Raw genomic sequence first — 20,054 nt, forward strand, 5'->3', positions numbered from 1 at the left:
GCAAAATGACACATATGAGTTTCTTCTCTGGGAATAATCAAAGATTTGGGAGCTAACAGTAACAGGGAACCTTCTTATGATCACTGCTGTTATTTTTAACCACCACCTTCACAGCCCCATGTATTTCTTCCTGATCAATGTAGTGTTGCAAGACATTAGTTCAGTTTCAGTCATTATCCGCAATGCTGTTTTCAATTCTCTTATGAAAATTAGCACAATTTCTCATTCTGGAGGTGTTGTCCAAGTTATGTTCTTCTTATTATTTTTTTTCCCTGAGCTGTTATGTTTCCCTCCTTACTGTCATGGAATATGACTGGTATATCATGTATAACCCTGGTATAACCCTATCCACTTCCTCAGGTCCAACAGGTTCAAATTGTTCCCAGATAACCGGGCAAGAGTCTACCCTAGACATCTCCCCCAGATCTGTAGCAAAGCCATCGTCCAGCTGTGAATGGTTCTCTGGGACTCTTTTACCCAAGAGTGCTCATATCACCCAAAACAGGGCTTTGGGGTGGCAATCTGTGGATGCAAAAAGAGCAGAGGAGTACTCTTGTTTTGCCACCCATACCACCACAAGGTAGGCCTTAATAGTGGCCTTAATCCATGTTTGGTCTAGTCCAGCTGTGTCATCCAGGAATCTCTTACAGCTTTCAGGGGTGCCACCCCACAGGTCACTGGATGTGAGACCCTGTTCCTGAAGTTGGGCCCATGAGCATAATCAACACATAACAGATGTTGTTACTGTACCAGCAACCCTGCTATGTAGCAACTTCCCTTCCTGAGCTGCTAGAAGCTGTTGTGGGGCTGGTGGTACAGTTCCCCAGACTTATGGTCTTGGGTGATTTCAATCCACCTTCCCTGGGAGTGAGGTCTGAGGTGGCTTAGGAGTTCATGGCTATCATGTCATCCTATCCCAGCTCATCCAGAGCCCAACATGGGACAGTGGTCACACACTGGATCTGGTGTTCCTGTCAGAGTAGTGGTTATGTGATCTGCAACTGGGGGAAATTTTGGTGTCCCCTTTGTCATGGTCAGATCACACACTGATTACCATGGGATTCTCTGGTGCCATGATCCACCACAGATGAGCTCCAGCAATGCTCTAGATATCTCTTCTCTTGTTTCATCTCCCTCTGTAAACCACAGGGAGTGACAGGATCCTCAAGAGGGGAGAGGTCACATAAGTGCAATCCAATCTAAAGCCTCAGCTGCTCCTTTATTCCAGGCAGCAACCAAGGCTTCAGGTGGACCATGCAGCAGAGCAGCAGGAACAACCCCAGCTCCCTCTGGAACCCCTCCCGGTCCATTAGTCACTGGAGGCGGGGGAGGGGAACTAATCTAATATGTCAAGATTCTCTGCGGTGGATCATGGCACCAGAGAATCCCATGGTAATCAGTGTGTGATCTGACCATGACAAAGGGGACACCAAAATTTCCTCCAGTTGCAGATCACATAACCACTACTCTGACAGGAACACCAGATCCAGTGTGTGACCACTGTCCCAAGTTGGGCTCTGGATGAGCTGGGATAGGATGTCATGATAGCCATGAACTCCTAAGCCACCTCAGACCTCACTCCCAGGGAAGGTGGATTGAAATCACCCAAGACCATAAGTCTGGGGAACTGTACCACCAGCCCCACAACAGCTTCTAGCAGCTCAGGAAGGGAAGTTGCTACGCAGCAGGGTGGCTGGTACAGTAACAACATCTGTTATGTGTTGACTATGCTCGTGGGCCCAACTTCAGGAACAGGGTCTCACATCCTGTTCCTGTGGGGTGGCGCCCTTGAAAGCCGTAAGAGATTCCTGGATGACAATTGCCACACCTTCACCCCTGCCCTAGTTTTTCAATTGGTGCCAAACTCAAAACCCAGCTGGGCGCATCTCCAAGAGGGGCACCCAGGTTTCTGGGCCTATCCATGTCTCAGTAATACATGCCAGGTCAGCCCTCTCATCCATGATCAAGTTGTACATGAGGGAGGCCTTATATTAGAGAAATTAGTCCTCTCTCTCTCCCTCTCTCCCTCCCTCTCTCTCTCTCTCCCTCTCTTTCTCTCCCCCCTACCCCATTATAATAATTAAGACACTTGGGTAATGACTTCATGAGTTTTTCTAAGACTTTTTTTTTTAATCCATTCTACAGTAGCTTTTTTATACTATCAATAGAGACAGATATATTTTTTTTAATCTTTGGAGGAATGGCAAGAAAAATTAGATGAAATCTCATGGAAATGCAGCACAGTATAAAATCTTACATTGCTGTAAGATTGCTTTAGAAAGACAATCAGGAAAAAGAAAGAAATCTGCATGAATAAATACGGATAAAAATGGTGAGTCATTCACTTATTTTTATTTTGAATTATCCATTATTTCTCCCTTTCTTCCTTTACATATTCATAAGTCCTTCCCTTTCCTTTGCAATTACACTTCCAATAAAATATAGATTATAGTACAAGTGTTAGCTGCCTATAGATAAATGATTCATCAGGAATATTTATTTAAAGAGAGAGATGGGAATAAACAGTGCTAGAACTTAATACATCTTAAATTAATCAAGTGACAACAAAGAAAGGAATTCCTTTCCCTCAATTTCTCACCCCCTCCTTCAGTTATTGTACAAACATTCTTCACTTATTCAGGTTAATGGCTGTGATTTGGCTGAGTATGAAGGTTTATCATGGCTCCATGTAATTTTATTTCAAGTTCTTTTCCTTTAATATGCCCTCATTTTCACTTTTTCTTAAAATCTAGGGCTGTATCAAGATTTAAATTGGAGTCTTTGAAAACATTTTCATTCACTTTCTAAACAAAATGACCATATAGATAGAGTTCTTAACTCAGATTAGGTTGTCAGATAGAATTGAAGGTTCTAATTTGAAGTCATTCTTCACAATCCTTATTTTGTGTAGAACAAGGTAGAGATGAGAAGGTCATTCAAATGATTAAAAAAAAAAAAAGCCATAATCGGAATCCTGTACTTCTTTGAGGGACATTCATTAAGAAACTTTAAAATGATGGCTTAAAAAATAATGAAACAAAAGCAGTTATATCCATCCACATTTGCCAAAATAATTACATGTGGCTAATCCCAACACAAATAAGATATTTCTATAACAATTAATGAAAGAGTTTACCAAAGATGGTAATATTGAGTCTGGCTGAATTTACAAAGCTCCAATACATAATTCTAGATCTTTTCCTGTAAAAAAATCAAAATCTGTTGTATGAATGTAAAAAATGTGTGAATTATGGTACCTTGAATTCATTTCAACAAGTATCAGTAGCATATAAACCTGCCTGAACTGTGCCAGTCAAAGATGAAGAAACTGAAAAAAAGAGAAAGAGAAAGGGAGGGAGGGAGAGATAGAAACCTCAGTTATGTCAGAATTAACTTGTGACTTGATTAAAAAAAAAATCTGCTTGCTTTAGGGTCCCAGTTCTGATGAAATTAGTCTTAGAAAATGCTATTTAAAAAAACAATGCCCAAGACTATAAAATAATGCCATTAGGCTTGACAATGAACTGTAAAAGTCATCACGCTGAACTTTAAGCAAATACAACTACATAATGCTATTGCTGAGAATATTTTATTTAATTTGGAGAACCAGGTTTTAATATAATTTTCACTATAAATGTTGATCCAGTACTCTCCAAATCACTCCAAACATTATTGAATAGGAAATATTTTAACAATTCTTTTTTTTTTTCCCCTTTCTTTTCTAGGGGTGCAATTATTAAGAATGGATAATGACACATCTGAGTTTCTTCTCTGGGAATTCTCAAAAATTTGGGAGCTACACATTACGCACATAGTTTTACTACTAATGTTTTATTTAATGATGGTAACAGGGAACCTTCTGCTCATCTCTGCTGTTATTTCTGACCATCACCTTCATACCCCCATGTACTTCTTCTTGATGAATTTAGCCATTCAAGACATTGGTTCAGTTTCAGTTACTATCCCCAAAGCTGTTTTTAATTCTCTGATGAAGATAAGGACTATTTCTCATTCTGGATGTGTTGCCCAAGTCCTGTTCCTCTTGTCTTTCCTGAGCTGTGATGTTTTTCTCCTTACTGTCATGGCCTATGACCGGTATGTTGCCATTTGTAATCCTTTGCGATATGAAATGATAATGAACAGGAAGGCCTGCACCAAAATAGTTGGCAGTGTATGGACTGCCAGCCTTCTCCATGCTTCAATACACACTACTGTCACTTTTATTATTCCTTTCTGCTCTAATATTATCAACCAGTTCTTCTGTGAAATCCCATATTTACTTAACATTGCCTGCTCTGGTTTATATGTAAGTGAAATTGGAGTTATTGTCTTCAGTGCTACATTAGGAATTGGCTGTTTTGCATTTGTCATTGTCACTTATGTGCATGTCTTCTCTGCTGTACTGAGAATTCCTTCTGCTCAGGGAAGGAAAAAGGTCTTCTCTACTTGCTTACCACACATCATTGTCTTCTCCCTATTTGTGGTTACTTCTTGTTTTGCTTACCTAAAGCCTATAGCTGACTGTCCATCACATCTTGACTTCATAATAACAATAACTTATTCCATTATTCCATCTTTGTTGAATCCATTAGTCTACAGCATGAGAAACAAAGATATCAAAGTTGCTCTTTTTAGACCTTTTCGTCAGAAGTTATTGTTTTTTAAGGAGAATGGGCTGTGCATCTACCTATTTTTGAGTTTCAACAGGAAAGTAAGAAAGCAAACATAGGGCATAAATACATAGGTAGCCATCTCCCAGTTTCCAATACATTACCTGAAGTTGGAAAGTTTGTTTTATTCATTTATGGGATTGGACTCATCTCAGGGTCATCTAACAATATTCAGTTATGGTTCACAGAGACAGCCCTGACTTATGGTGAATATGTTGATCTGTGCATTTTTCCTGGCAAATGTCCTGTGCCTGACCCATTTTGTTCTTTTTCCTCCCTCTTGCAGAGCAGAGCAATTGCCTAAACAATCTCTTCCTGAGCTGTTTTTCTCTGCAGTGCAGCATGTCCCTAAAAAAGTGCTTAGCACAAGTTAACAAGCTCAGCTCTGTTACCTTAAGGAGTTGATTAGAACCTAACCAGCTTAACTGTGACTTGGCATATAAAAAGTTCACGTTTGTTATGGTGCACTGAGCCACCTCTGACTCTTGGTGTCTTTAAGGAGATGTCCATGAAATGTTCTTGCCAATATTTAAATTCCTGAGAGAGAATGGTTGTGGCAAAAACAACCAGCTGGGTAGGGCAGGACCAAGACTCAATTTCTCCCAATCCTTTGACTTAACCATCAGATCATAGAGGACCATGCTTTCTCTGTTACAATACTTTGACTAAAACATATATCTTTTGCTTGATGTTTCAACTTCAGAAATGATTATCACAACAGAAGCTCTGTGAAAAACAGCTAACTAACAGATGTGAAATTAGAGTTAACGGATATGGAATATTTAATTGAATGGAACTTTTGTATTTCCAATATAAATGTAGTACCAAAAATCTATTTTATATATATATATATATATTAGGAGAATGCATTACTAAATGTATTTCAAAGTAAATAATCCTGTTTGTTTCCTTTAAGGAAAATTATTAAGTATTTAAGAATTCTATATGAGAAATGTTTAAAAATGCATATGAATATTGATGTGGCATTCCTAATAAATCTTAAACTTATGGCTGGACAAATGAGAAACTTATCTAACATGAACTGTTCACCATCCCTCTTTAGTGAGGTTTTAATTCTTTGTATTGTTTAACATTTATTTATTAATATGTTTCCTCAATCACAACAGCAGCTCTAGGCAGCTTATATAGTAGGGTCAGAATAATCCTTAAAACAATAAGGATTGTATAAAATACCTCTCTATATCAGTTATAAAGAAGGAAGTTTATGAATCAAGAGAGCTACCACTTTTTGAAGCACCAAATAAACCTTTCCAACCCACTCTTTATGCCAAAAGTTTATCTTCTTCTATTAAGAGAGTCTCTGTAAAAAAAAAAAAAAAAGGAGGGGGGAGGCAAATTTGGCTTAAGCAGGATTTGATTAGTTTACTTTTCTGCAATATTTACCTTGCTTGTTGAGGAAAATATGGTTAAAGTAAATACTTTTTTTTCCAATGAGATCTGAACCTGTTTTCCTTATCTTTAATAGGAACAACACATTAAACCACTCCAGCTGATCTTCTGCTGGTCTCCATTAGGTGTTTAATTATGTTTGGTATTTGCTCCTCCATTAGATATTCTGAGTAAATTTGGCGCAGGTGCCATAATGAGAATTTGGAAACAATTTGTAACCAAGATTTCAAATATTAGTCAGTGTTAGCAGTAATGGAAGCATGGCATTTTAATTCAAGGAAAAACCAAGTGTGGTTAAGAGTAGAGTAAAGAGATCATGCAGACATTTCTATTCACTAGCTGGAGTGGTTTAATATAATTCAACCTATTTTGTGATGTGTGACTGTAATGTCAGGCCATCTTTCCCTACAATTGAGATTCATGAATGGTAGTTTGTCTTTCCAAATAATATTAGCACATCACATTTCTAAAGTAAACATAATCTCAGGACTCATTTACACATCACAAAATGGCTCATTTTTTAAAAGGTTTCTAGAGGGAAATATAGAGAATTTGGTACAATAATATCTAATCTAATTCTTTATCTTTAGCATCCAAACTTACTTCTAGTAACAAAGATAATTTCTCTGTTTTTTAAAGTATTATGACATCTATGCAAAAATGAAACATATTCTGTAGTTTTTATTTAATTAAAGAAAAGACTTTTCCTAAATGGAGAGGTTAGACATTTTTTTCTCTTTTCTTTTCTTTTCTTTTCTTTTCTTTTCTTTTCTTTTCTTTTCTTTTCTTTTCTTTTCTTTTCTTTTCTTTTCTTTTCTTTTCTTTTCTCTTTTTCTCCTCCTCCTCCTCCTCCTCCTCCTCCTCCTCCTCCTCCTCCTCCTCCTCCTCCTCCTCCTCCTTCTTCTTCTTGGAATATATATTGAGGGAAGCTGGATTGGAAGAAATCCAGCTGGATTGGAAGGCATACAAATTTGAAAATAAAAAAAAATAAAAAAAGGAGTGTGGCTTTAAAATTGTAGGAAAAAGCATCAATAACCTGCACTATGCTGATGACACTACCCTGCTAGCTGAAAATGCAGATGATCTGCACCCTCTAATAATGAAAGTCAAGGAGCACAGCAAATAATAATAATAATAATAATAATAATAATAATAATAATAATAATAGACGTAACTTATCCAACACATTGTTTCCAGGACAGGGAGAGTTACAAAAACTTAGTACAACTAAGGGAGCAGTGACCCCAAAACGTTTGGGAAATTCTGCTCTAGAGCAATGATCCAAGCAGTTTAAAGAACTGAATAACTCCATAGTGGCTTTTTTGTCCTGCCAATGGAGACAGTTTTTTTTTTTTTTTTTTTAATGTCTGCCAATAGAAATTGGATGAAATCTCAGTTCTGGCTGCCCAAGTTAAAATCTCATTGATGGCTGATATAATTCCAGAAAAAGCAGATTATAAGATAAGCATCTATGGAAAGAGGAATGATTCCTCAGACACTTTTATTTAAGGAGTGATGAAAATAAGCAACACTAGAACTTAACACATCTTAAATTAATCAAGCAACAATATAGAAAACAATCCCTTTCCCCATAGTCCCCATCCCCAACCCAGTTAGTATATAGACATTATTTACTTATTCAGTTAAGATTTTCTTTTCTTAAAAATCCACTAAAGGCTGAGATTCTACTTAATTTCAAAGCTTATCATGTAATTTAATTTCAAGTTATTTCCCTTTAATCACATTAAGTATGCCCTCATTTTCACTTTTAATATATCCTTAAAACCTAGGGCTGTGTCAATATTCCATATGGATATTCCATATGGATATTCCCTTTTAAAGCATTTTTCTTCCCTTTCTATACCAGAGAGACCTGATTGGATCATAGATTGAATTTAAATTGTTAAATAGAATTGACTGATCCAAACCCTTTTTTGCATGCACACATTGGTTTTAGGATTGTAATAAGTTCAAATGTAAGAGACTAGACCAAATTTGGATGCTTTGATCTGAATCAATTTCAATCAAATCAATTCAATAATTAAATAAATGGTTTGAATATGATCAGACTTGATGCATGAGCACTTCAGAAATACTTTAATATTTAAAATAGCTTAGGCAGGTCCTGACCTGAGATTATTCTTCCAAAGGCCCTTTTTGTGTATCACAGTGTAATACTGAGAAGAGCTGGCCATTGAAATAATCGTCCTTCCTTCCTTCCTTCCTTCCTTCCTTCCTTCCTTCCTTCCTTCCTTCCTTCCTTCCTTCCTTTTATTTTTTAGTGACTGCCAAAATTTAACGCCTAAAGTTTTTTTAGAGTAATTTCTGAAGGAACTTTAAAACAATGGTTTGAAAAAAAAAATCTCCATCTTCACTTTGTACCAGCCTAAAATGTGCCCATACAAGATGAAGAGGCTGTTAGAAAACAGAGAAAGAGAAAGGAATGGCAACCCTAATCCTGTAACACTGACATGGTTTGATGTACTTGGACTGATATACAACTTTGAGATGGCTGAAGATTGAAAAGTGTCTGTGTGTGTGTGTGTGTGTATTCCTCCAAAAGTATATGGGTACATTTCTCCTTATGGTTGCTCCTCATGATGAGACTGCAAGACAGTAGTTTCTGGAGGGGGAGAAACTCCGCAAATGGACCCTTTTCAAAGGACACTAAGTTTGCACACTTTCCTTGCTGAAGACCTTTGGAAATTGCCTATTAACTTTTTCAAAGAAGTTACACACCCTCAAAGTGACAAGTTCATTAAAACCGGGTGAGTGCCTTCAATCATTAATATAAGCAAGTGAAGATCTATCCTTATACTCTTTAATAATTTAAAATAAACAGCAAAAAGGAAGACAAGGTTTTGGCTATAGAAAGTTTTAAATGGATTAAGGGCTCAGAAAACATTGGAATATTGGAGTTGGAATATTAAGACTTTGAAATCACTTTTAAAGAATAAATGCATTCTTGTGAGAAAGAAAAAAATGTTTTTGATATCAGAGCCATAATAAGTCAAGTAACATATAATGGCGTTCAGAGATATCTTTGAGGAATTGCATCAGGAATTTGAATCAATACTGTCAGTTATGTTGTGTCTTCCTGAGAACAGCCTCTTCCCAGAAGATGTTCCAGAAAAAGATATCCAACAAATTCCACTTGAGAACAACATGAATGAGATTCTGAATAAGAATGTGTCATCAGATATCAAGAGAAAATTGGATGAGGCTTTAAAAATCAAGAAAGAAATACAAATGACAATCCCAGAGAGCAGTTGGAGCAATTTCTTTTCTTGGACTCACAAAAGAGACTGCTTAAAGTATTGAAGCAATTTGTAACAGGGATTAATAATCATTTGAATGGATTGCAGAAACAGTTTTATATATATATATATATATATATATATATATATATATATACACACACACACACACACATACATACACACACACACACACACATACATACATACATACATACAAACATATATACACACACACACACACACACACACACACAGTCAATTTGACCAGGGTTAAAAGGGGATATTGTATTATTAAATATATATAATAGGACAATATGCATTGAAACATTGCAACTGTAAATTGTACTAAAATACTATACCATGGAGATATTGGAGGTCTCCATTATTTTAAAACTGACAGACAATTTGGTGCCCAACAATGTAATTTCTACTATTGTTGAGCCTCCAGTTCAGAAGGCCAGCCTTTTTTTTACTCTATAGAACTCTTCATCTCAAATAATATGGTTCTAGGGAGTACAGAAAAACCTTCACTCCACAATGGCTATTCTGAGCTGCCAAAGAAGACTGACTTGTTAACAACTTTGGGGAAAATCACAAGGGAACTTAGATTAAAAAAAAGTCACTAATGGATGCAGAAGATAAAATCTCACTGACAGAGGCAAGAACACAATGGAAAAAAATAAAGAAATCTGCATGAATAAAGATGGTGAGTAATTTTATCTTGAATAAGTTATTTCTCTTTTCATCTTTTCACTATTGATCCTAGGCTTTCCTTTCCTTTGCCAGCAATTACGGTTCCAGTTAAAACAAACAGATTATACTGTCAGCCATTATTCATTTAATCATTATTGTTCAGGCAGTGTTTTTAGGAAGAGATGAAAATAAGCAGGACTAAAACTAAATAACACATGAAGATGATCTACCATGAACCATAAAATATTATTCTCCACAAAGGTAATTTCCAATTACTGAAGAAGAGACTGCAAATTTATTCAGATAAAAATTTCACTAACTTGGGTAAATGTTATTCTCTGAAGTTAAAGTTAAAGGTTGAGGTTAATCTCTCTCAATTTGCAGATTTACCATATCTTCATTTAAACTACTTACAGGACCTTTCCCTGTCATTTCTTTAAATATGTGCTCATTTTCCATTTTAATACATAGTTAAATATTCATTTGGAGATTCTCTTCAAATGCAAAATCATTTAAACTCAAAGTCATATTCACTTCCAATTTGATTTACTAATGCAATTTAAGGTGTTAAAGAGAATGCATCATTCCAAATCCTTTTGCTCATGCACACCATCAAAATGAATTGTTCTGACCATATTTGGATGGTTTAAACTGATTCAGTTAATCAGCTCTTATTCAATGATATGAATGATATTTGGTATTATCCATTTGGGTCTATCAAATAGTTTTAATTCATAAGCAGGTAAAATAAACTCCAATTTGCATATCATAAAGGAAGAATGAGAAGTGCTGGACATCAAAAGATTTCTTTGAGGAATGCCAAAACATAAATCCTTAAGTCTATACAGAGCCATTGATGAAAATAAATAAATAAATAAATAAATAAATAAATAAATAAATAAATTTCCTTTTTTTAAAATTTATTTTTAAAAAGCATCAAAGAAAATTCTATGTATATACATTGTAACCTGCTGGAAATTCCTATCATTTCTTTAAGTATACCCTCATTTTCAATTTTAGCATGTCCTTAAAACCTAGGGCTGTGCCAATATTCAATGTGGACTCTTTAAAAACATTTTCATTCACTTTCAAGGTATCCATCTAGATCAGTGTTTCACAAGCTTGGGAACTTTAAGATGTGTGGACTTCAGCTCCCAGAATTCTGGGGAAGTCCACACATCTTATAGTTCCCAAGGCTGAGAAACACTGATCTAGACAGAGGGATTGATTCAAATTAAGTTGTCAAATAGAATTGAAGGTTCTGATTTGAAGCTATTCTTTATAGTCCCTATTTTTTGTATCACAAGGTAGAGATGAGAAGCTCATTCAAAGGAATTTTTAAAGAAATATCATGATTTAAATCCCACAATTAACTGAGGAACTTTAAAATGATGGCTTAAAAATAATGAAACAAAAACATTTATCTCCATCCACACTTACCAAAATAATTAAACGTGGCTACTTCTAACATAAATAAAATGTTTCTATGACAATTAAAGAAAAGAAAGGAGCATAGCAAAGATGGTAATTACAAGTTGGGTTGAATTCATAAAATTCAAATACGTCACTGTACAGCTATTCCTGCAAACAACCAAAATGGCACACTGAATTCATTTCAACAAAGAACCAGAATAGATGGTAGCACATTATACCAGCCTCAACTGGGCCAGTTAAAGATGAAGAAACTGGAAAGAGAGAGAGGGAGAGGGAAGGACGGAGGGAAGGAGATGGTAACATTAATTATAACACATTGACATGGTTGGATATACCTGGATTCAAATCCAACTTCCAACAGCTTTTATCTAATTTGAGGGAAAAAAATAATCTGTTTTAGGTTCCCAATAATGAACAAATTAGTCTTAACTATCTGTCACCTCTAGATTATAAAATAATGTCATATTATCTGATACTGGCTAAGTATCTATAAGAGTCATCACACTGAACTGTCAGCAAATAGAAGGATGTAATGTTGTTCCTCAGATTCTTTTACTTAAATTTGGAGAACTAGGTTTTAACATTAATTTTCACTAAAGGTTGATCCATCACTCTTCAAATGCACTCCAAACATTACTGAATAGGAAATATTTTAACTTTCTTTTTTCTTTTTCTTCTAGGGATATCATTGTTAAGAATGCATAATGACACATCTGAGTTTATTCTCTGGGAATTCTCAAAAATTTGGGAGCTACAGATTATGCATGCAGCTTTATTACTGATACTGTATTTAATGATGGGAACAGGAAACCTTCTCATCATCGCTGCTATTATTTCTGACCACCACCTGCACACCCCCATGTACTTCTTCCTGATGAACTTAGCCATGCAGGACATTGGTTCAGTTTCAGTCATTATCCCCAAAGCTGTTTTTAATTGTCTGATGAAGATAAGGACTATTTCTCATTCTGGATGTGTTGCCCAAGTCATATTATTTGTCTTTTTCCTGAGCTCTGATATTCCCCTTCTTACTGTCATGGCCTATGATCGGTATGTTGCCATTTGTAACCCTTTACAATATGAAATGATAATGAACAGGAAGGCTTGCACCATAATGATTGGCAGTGTGTGGACTGCCGGCCTTCTCAATGCTTCATTACACACTACTGTCACTTTTAATACTCCTTTCTGCTCTAATACTATTGATCAGTTCTACTGTGAAATCCCATATTTACTTAAGATTGCCTGCTCTGGTTTATATGTAAGTGAAATTGGAGTTATTGTCTTCAGTGCTACATTAGGAATTGGGTGTTTTGCATTTGTCATTGTCACTTATGTGTATATCTTCTCTGCTGTACTGAGAATTCCTTCTGGTCAGGGAAGGAAAAAGGTCTTCTCTACTTGCTTACCACACATCATTGTCTTCTCCCTCTTCATGTTTACTTCTTGCTTTGCTTACCTAAAGCCTATAGCTGACAGTCCATCATTCCTTGATTTTATAATAACAATACTCTATTCCATTATTCCATCTTTGTTGAATCCATTAGTCTACAGCATGAGAAACAAAGATATCAAAGTTGCTCTTTTTAGACTTTTTGGTCAGAAGTTATTGTTTTTTAAGGAGAATGGGTTGTGCATCTACCTATTTTTGAGTTTCAACAGGAAAGTAAGAAAGCAGACTTAGGGCATAAATACATAGGCAGCCATCTCCCAGTTTCCAATACATTACCTTAAGTTGGAAAGTTTGTTTTATTCATTTATGGGATTGGACTCATCTCAGGGTCATCTAACAATATTCAGTTATGGTCCACAAAGCTCTTCAAAGCTTCAAAGATATCAAAGCTGCTCTTTCAAGAATTTTTGGTCAGAAGTTGTTTCATTTTAAGGAACTATGAATTGCATAGTTACCTATTTTTCTATTTGAATGGGAAAGAGAAAAATAGACATAAGATGCAAATTTTTCGTATTTTTATTTAACTCAAAAAAATATTACATGCTCTGTAGGAGTTTAGATTTGGTCTACCATCCAAATATAAATGTCTAAAGCAGTTGTCTTAATTTTCTGAGGCGAGCCAAGATTAGCCTAGCTGTTGACTTCCATCTACACCTCTTTCTTAATTGCTAAAACCTTTGAAAGCCTATCTTCTGAAAATATATATTTGCCTTTTTTTTTCCAGGATATGTGAAAAGATGCTGAAAGGGCATAAAAATAATAGACAGATATTGTCAGTTAGATAGTGAATTTCAAAAACTAAAATCTTGGGGATTCCTAATTTAGCCTGTAATTGTACATGTATACACAGAGAATAGGGAAACGTTTGGTTCTGTTAACATTTTAGTACTTGGAAAATAGAGTCACGTGATTCAATTCACTTTATGTATGAGGTATTTTACTTTAGAAATGTAGCTTAAATGTAGCTTAAATCTGAATGCTTTTCTCAGTGATCTGTATGGGGAAACAGATAGATGCAACAGTTTAAAATAAATTTTGAAACAACTAGATGAAATTCCTGTACCTCATAAATACGAAGACTGTGCAAATAAATATAAAGAAGTGTAAATGTTTCAGTGTATCTCAGCTTTTCATGGTTTGGCTTTTGGCAATAATGAGAATAATCATCCATTTTTCAGCGTACAGTTTTAAGGGTTTAAACTATCCAAGTCCAAAGATTTAAACATACCTCTTTCTGCATTGTGAGCCTTTAAAACAGATTCTAATAGCTAGCTCTTATCTCTTTGGTCTTAAAAAAAGTTAATTGAGACTCTAATATCTACCTCTTTCCTGGTTATATAGTCTATATTATACACACACATGCACACACATATACATATTCATTCAGCATGCACTATATGGCAGAACCAAGTAGCTGGCATTGTGTATAGGAACATCTGCACAGTGTATGGGCTCCTGTTCCATAGGAGGTCATGGACAGGGCTGAGATCCTGTGGACTTCCAGATCCAGACAGAAAGGCAGATGCTTTCTGCCAATCAACCAGACATTGTGGTAGTATCCAAGGGCTAGAAGACAGCGGTGATGATAAATGTAGTGGTGCCAAGTGACAGCAACATCCGGAAGAAGGAGTATGAGAAGCTGGGCCTGAAGGAGGGACTAGAGGGCCTGAAGGAGGGACTAGAGGGGATGTGGAAAGTCAAGGCCAAAGTGGTCCCAGTGGTGGTAGGAGCACTCGGGGCTATGACTCCTTAGTTGGGAATATGGCTCCAACAGATCGCAGAAACATCATGAGAGCTCTCTGTCCAGAAGTGTGCATTGCCAGGAACAGCTAAGATACTGCTCAAAATTCTCAAACTCCCAGGCCTCTGGGAGAGGACCCAAGATTCAGGATGCCACATAGCATGCATAGGGATCAGACAAATTGTATTTCAGAGACATATGCATATGTTTACATACTTCATTAAAATGAAGTTTTAATCTTCATTAAAAGTTGATCCAGTAATCTCCAAATCAATCCAAATAGTACTGAATATAAAACATTTTAACAATTCTCCTTTTCTTCTAGAGGTATTATTCCTGAGAATGCATAATGACACATCTGAGTTTCTTCTCTGGGAATTATAATGAACAGGAAAGTCTGCTCCATAATGGTTGGCAGTGTGTGGATTGCCAGTTTACTCAATACTACATTACACACTATTGTCACTTTCATTACTCCTTTCTACTCTAATACTATCAACCAGTTCTTCTGTGAAATCCCATATCTACTTAAGATTGCTTGTTCTGGTTTATATGTAAGTGAAATTGGAGTTCTAATTTTCAGTGCTACCAATCCTGGAGGTGGCTTGCACTTTGAAGATGATCCCATATGTTAATATCTTTTTGATCACCAGCATTTTGGAAGATATTATTTATGTATGTATTTGGTTTTATTTTATTTTTATACTATTTTTATTCTATTTTACCTGATATTTATTTGTTGTTTTTACTATAAACTGCCCAGAGTCACTTCCTTGTGAGATGGGTAGTGTCTAAATCTGAAATGCAAATAAATAAATAAATAAATAAATAAATAAATAAATAAATAAAACGTGTTATATCACCTATAAGCATAATATGTTTCCATGGTATTTTCATGATCAATCTTCCCATTGTGATTGCCTCCTCTCCAAAAATGGCTGGGAACAGCTCCTACCCAGTGAAATGTTTGCCACTCTCTGATTTTCAGGATAATACACAGCAAATATGCTTGAAAAGAGCTGACAGGTATTTTTTGGGATTACTTATACCACAAAGAACTCAGAACACACCTTCATGTCATCATCCTGTTGCTATTTAAAGAAGAATCCGAAGCATCTCATTTTCTAGGACAACTGGACAATGTGCTCAGAAGAACATTCTTCTGAGTATTAAGTAACAGTAAATATGCTGAAGTTGAACCTCCCACCCCATAAAACCCAAATAAATGATAGAAGGTATTGATAACATGCCATCCTTCATCTACAAATAAAACATAAAACTGAGACAGCTTTGATTTTCATTACTTAAAAACTGATGAAGTCATATTTATTGCTCTTCTAACTTTCATTACCGAGCTTGCAAATTAGTCCTCTCTGTCTCTCTCTCTCCTCCCACCCTCCCCCCATATTATAGTAATAAAGACACTTGGGCAATGAATTAAGGAGTTTCATTTGCTGTTGTTTTTTTTTTTTAATCCACTCCACAGTAGCATTTTTGGACACAGCTCTTTAAAAAACAAAATCTTTGGGGGAGTAGCAAGAAAAATTAGATAAGATCTCATGGAAATGCAGCACAGCATAAAATCTTACTGATGGCTTTAGAAAGACAGTAAAAAATAAAGAAAGAAATCTGCATGAATAAACATGGATAAAGTTGGTGAGTCATTCACTTGTTTATATTTTGAATTATCCATTATTTCTCCCTTTCTTCCTTTAAATATTCATAAGTCTTTCCTTCCCTTTCCTTTGCAATTACAATTCCAACAAAATACAGATTATAATATAAGTGTTAGCTGCCTATTCAGAAATTATTCTTCAGGCACTTTTATTTAAGGAGAGAATGAAAATAAACAGCACTTGATTAATACAACTTAGATTCATCAAGTGACAACATAGAAAATGATTCCTTTCCCCAGAGTTCCCACCCCCACCCCAAACTTCAGTTATTTTACAGACATTCTTCACTTATTCGGGTTAAAGGCTCAGATTTGGCTGAGTATGAAGGCTTACTATGGCTTCATGTAATTTAAATTCAATTTATTTTCCTTTAATCACTTTAAACATGCCTTTATTTTCACGTTTCATATCCTTAAAACCTAGGGTTGTATCAATTTTAAAATGGACGTTTTGAAAACATTTTCATTCACTTTCTAAACAAAGTGACAATATAGATATAGTTCTTAATTCAAAATAAGTTGTCACATAGAACTGAAAACTTGGATTTGAAGCTATTCTTCACAGTCCTCATTTATTGTGGAAGAAAGTAGAGATTAGTCATTTAAATGATTAGAAAAAAAATACAAATGCCATAATTAAAGTCATGTAGTCCATTGAGGGCCATATATTAAGAAAATTTAAAATGGTGGCTTAAAAAATAATTAAACAAAAAAAATTATCTCCATCCACATTTGCCAAAATAGTTAAATCTGGCCACTCCCAACACAAATAAGATGTTTCTATAACAAAAGAAACAGTTTTAGTGGAGAGGGTCATTGTGAGTTGGACTGAATTTACAAAACTCAAATACATAATTCTAGACCTATTCCTGTAAAAATCAAAGCCTACTCATTGAAAACATCTATCTCTATCTCTATCTCTATCTCTATCTCTATCTCTATCTCTATCTCTAACTCTATCTCTATATCTATGTCTGGGTGTGGGTGTGGGTGCGTATTATGGTACATTGTATTCATTTCAACAAATAGCGGTAGCTTATTCTACCTGCCTGACCTGTTCCAGTTAAAGATGAAGAAACTGTTTGGAAAAAAGGGAAAGAGAGAGGGAGGAAGAGAGAGACAGAGGGAAACCTCAGTTATGTCACATTGACTGGTGACTTGATAAAGAAAGCTTTGTTTGCTATAGGGTCCCTAGTTCTGATTAATCTTAGAAAATGCTATTAAACAAACAATCAAACTCAGTATCTCTATATCCAAGAGTATAAAATTATATCATAAGATTTGACAGTGGTTAAAGATTTCTAAGATTCATCAGATTCATCCTGAAATTTAAGCAAACACAATTACATAACGCGATGGCTCAGAATATTTTAATGAATTTGGAGAACCAAGGTTTAATATAATTTTCACTAAATATTGATCCAGTACTCTCCAGATCACTCCAAACATTATTGAACAGGAAATATTTTAACAATTTTTTTTTTTTCTTTTTCTTCTAGGGGTGTAACTATTAAGAATGGATAATGACACTTCTGAGTTTCTTCTCTGGGAATTCTCAAAGATTTGGGAGCTACAGATTATGCACGTAGCTTTACTACTGATACTGTATTTAATGACGGTAACAGGGAACCTTCTGCTCATCTCTGCTGTAATTTCTGACCACCACCTTCACACCCCCATGTACTTCTTCCTGATGAATTTAGCCATGCAGGACATTGGTTCAGTTTCAGTCATTCTCCCCAAAGCGGTTTTTAATTCTCTGATGAAGATAAGGACTATTTCTCATTCTGGATGTGTTGCCCAAGTCCTGCTGTTCTTGTTTTTCCTGAGCTGTGATATTTCCCTCCTTACTGTCATGGCCTATGATCGGTATGTTGCCATTTGTAATCCTTTACGATATGAAATGATAATGAACAGAAAAGCTTGCACCAAAATGATTGGTAGTGTATGGACTGCCAGCCTTCTCAATGCTTCATTACACACTGTTGCCACTTTTATTACTCCTTTCTGCTCTAATATTATCAACCAGTTCTACTGTGAAATCCCATATTTACTTAAAATTGCCTGCTCTGATTTATATGTAAGTGAAATTGGAGTTCTATTCTTTAGTGCTACATTAACATTCAGCTGTTTTGCCTTTGTCATTGTGACTTACGTGCATGTCTTCTCTGCTGTACTGAGAATTCCTTCTGTTCAGGGAAGGAAAAAGGCCTTCTCCACTTGTCTGCCACACCTCGTTGTCTTCTGCCTATTTTTATTTACTGGTGCCTTTGCTTATCTAAGGGACATATCTGATAGTCCATCATTCCTTGACTTCATAACAACAATACTCTATTCCATTATTCCGTCTATGTTGAATCCATTAATCTACAGTATGAGAAACAAGGACATCAGAGTTGCTCTTTCAAGAATTTTTGGACAGAAGTCACTTCATTTTAAAGAAGTTGAGTTGTGTAACTATTTTTGCATTTGAACAGGAAAGAGGAAAAAATAGGAATATGATACAAAGCTTATATAAACATCCCTCTGCTTGCAAGCAACTTACCTTAGGTTAGAAAGTTTATTTTATTGATTTATGAAATTGATCTCATCTTTGCTAAGGCTGAGGTTGTTATAGTCCATTGAGTCATCAGGGACCCCTGGTGAGCATGGGTCACGTCACTGCAGTTTTCCTGGCAACATTTTCAAAATTTGCTTGCCAGTAGCTTCTTTCATTTCCCAATCTCATACAGGCAGTCTCCTTCAACTCAAGTTCGATTCCAGCAAATTCAGGCAGGGCTGTATTAAGATCTTTGTATTCCCTGGGCACATTTATCTTTATCAGCCCTCAATATGGTTCCATAATAAATAAGACATTTATATTTCTTTACTTTTTTTGCCAACATTTTAGTTTCAAAGTGCAGTAAGTATAAGCAGAATTATTTAACTTTAAGTTGCTACAGGCTCTGTAGGAACTTATATTTTGGTCTACCATCCAAGTATAAACAGTCAAAGTAGCCATCTTAATTTTCTGAAAAGAGCTAAGATTGGCCGGCTGCTGACTCCCAGTTAGACCTGTTTCTTAATTGCTTAAGCATTTGAAAGCCAATCTTCAGTAAATATTTATTTGATAGTATTTTATTTTTCAAGGTATGTGAAAAGATGCTGAAAAGGAATGGAAAAGATAGTGCCAGTTATATCAAATACTAAAATATTAGGGATGGCTAATTTAGCCCATGATTATATTGCTATATAAAGAGAATAGGGAAAAGTTTGGTTCTATTAATCTGTCAGTACTTGGAAAATAGAGACTTTTAATTCAATTCACTTTAGGCATGAGGTATGTTATCTTGGAAATGTAGTTTTGATTAAATCTGAAAGTTTTTCTTATACCTTTGCATAGAGAAACAGACAGATGCAAAGGTTTAAAATAAATTTTGATAGAACTGGATGAAGTTCTGCTACCTAATAAAAATGAAGACTGTCAGATTTGTGCATAGATTTCTGCACTGGGTGCCTTTTGAATCTTTCTTAAAGACAAGATTCTAGCCCACTGTGTTTATACATGTATATACATACATGTACACATATAAAGACTTTTGGAGAAGATGGCAGGACAGCAGTCAATCAATATTTGTTTATAAATATCTATTAAAAATGAAGGATGCAAAAATATTGCCTTTTATTTGTTTACACATTTCTGGATTAAAAAAAATAAAGGAAAATAATATGTATTTAT

At 35.4% G+C, this 20,054-nt stretch overlaps 2 protein-coding genes across 2 annotated transcripts; both read left to right on the top strand.

The window, feature by feature from the left end:
• The first annotated feature begins 12,164 nt into the window (after positions 1–12,164).
• On the top strand, positions 12,165–13,151 carry LOC148215547 (olfactory receptor 14I1-like). Its single transcript, XM_088142947.1, has one exon. The coding sequence runs from the start codon at positions 12,165–12,167 to the stop codon at positions 13,149–13,151; it is 987 nt and encodes a 328-aa protein (XP_087999073.1).
• A 4,701-nt stretch (positions 13,152–17,852) lies between these two features.
• LOC148215548 (olfactory receptor 14A16-like) lies at positions 17,853–18,809 on the top strand. Its single transcript, XM_088142948.1, has one exon. It carries the CDS (start codon positions 17,853–17,855, stop codon positions 18,807–18,809), a length of 957 nt encoding a protein of 318 aa, XP_087999074.1.
• The last annotated feature ends 1,245 nt before the right edge of the window (positions 18,810–20,054 follow it).

Source organism: Python bivittatus, unplaced genomic scaffold (assembly GCF_059951505.1).
Source record: "Python bivittatus isolate LINGU-HERP-01145 unplaced genomic scaffold, Pbiv_v1 ctg000470_np1212, whole genome shotgun sequence".
In the NCBI taxonomy this organism is placed as follows: domain Eukaryota; kingdom Metazoa; phylum Chordata; class Lepidosauria; order Squamata; family Pythonidae; genus Python; species Python bivittatus.

Excerpts from the sequence above, each read along its gene's own strand:
- LOC148215547 (XM_088142947.1), top strand. The coding sequence starts at position 12,165 with ATGCATAATGACACATCTGAGTTTATTCTCTGGGAATTCTCAAAAATT.
- LOC148215548 (XM_088142948.1), top strand. The coding sequence starts at position 17,853 with ATGGATAATGACACTTCTGAGTTTCTTCTCTGGGAATTCTCAAAGATT.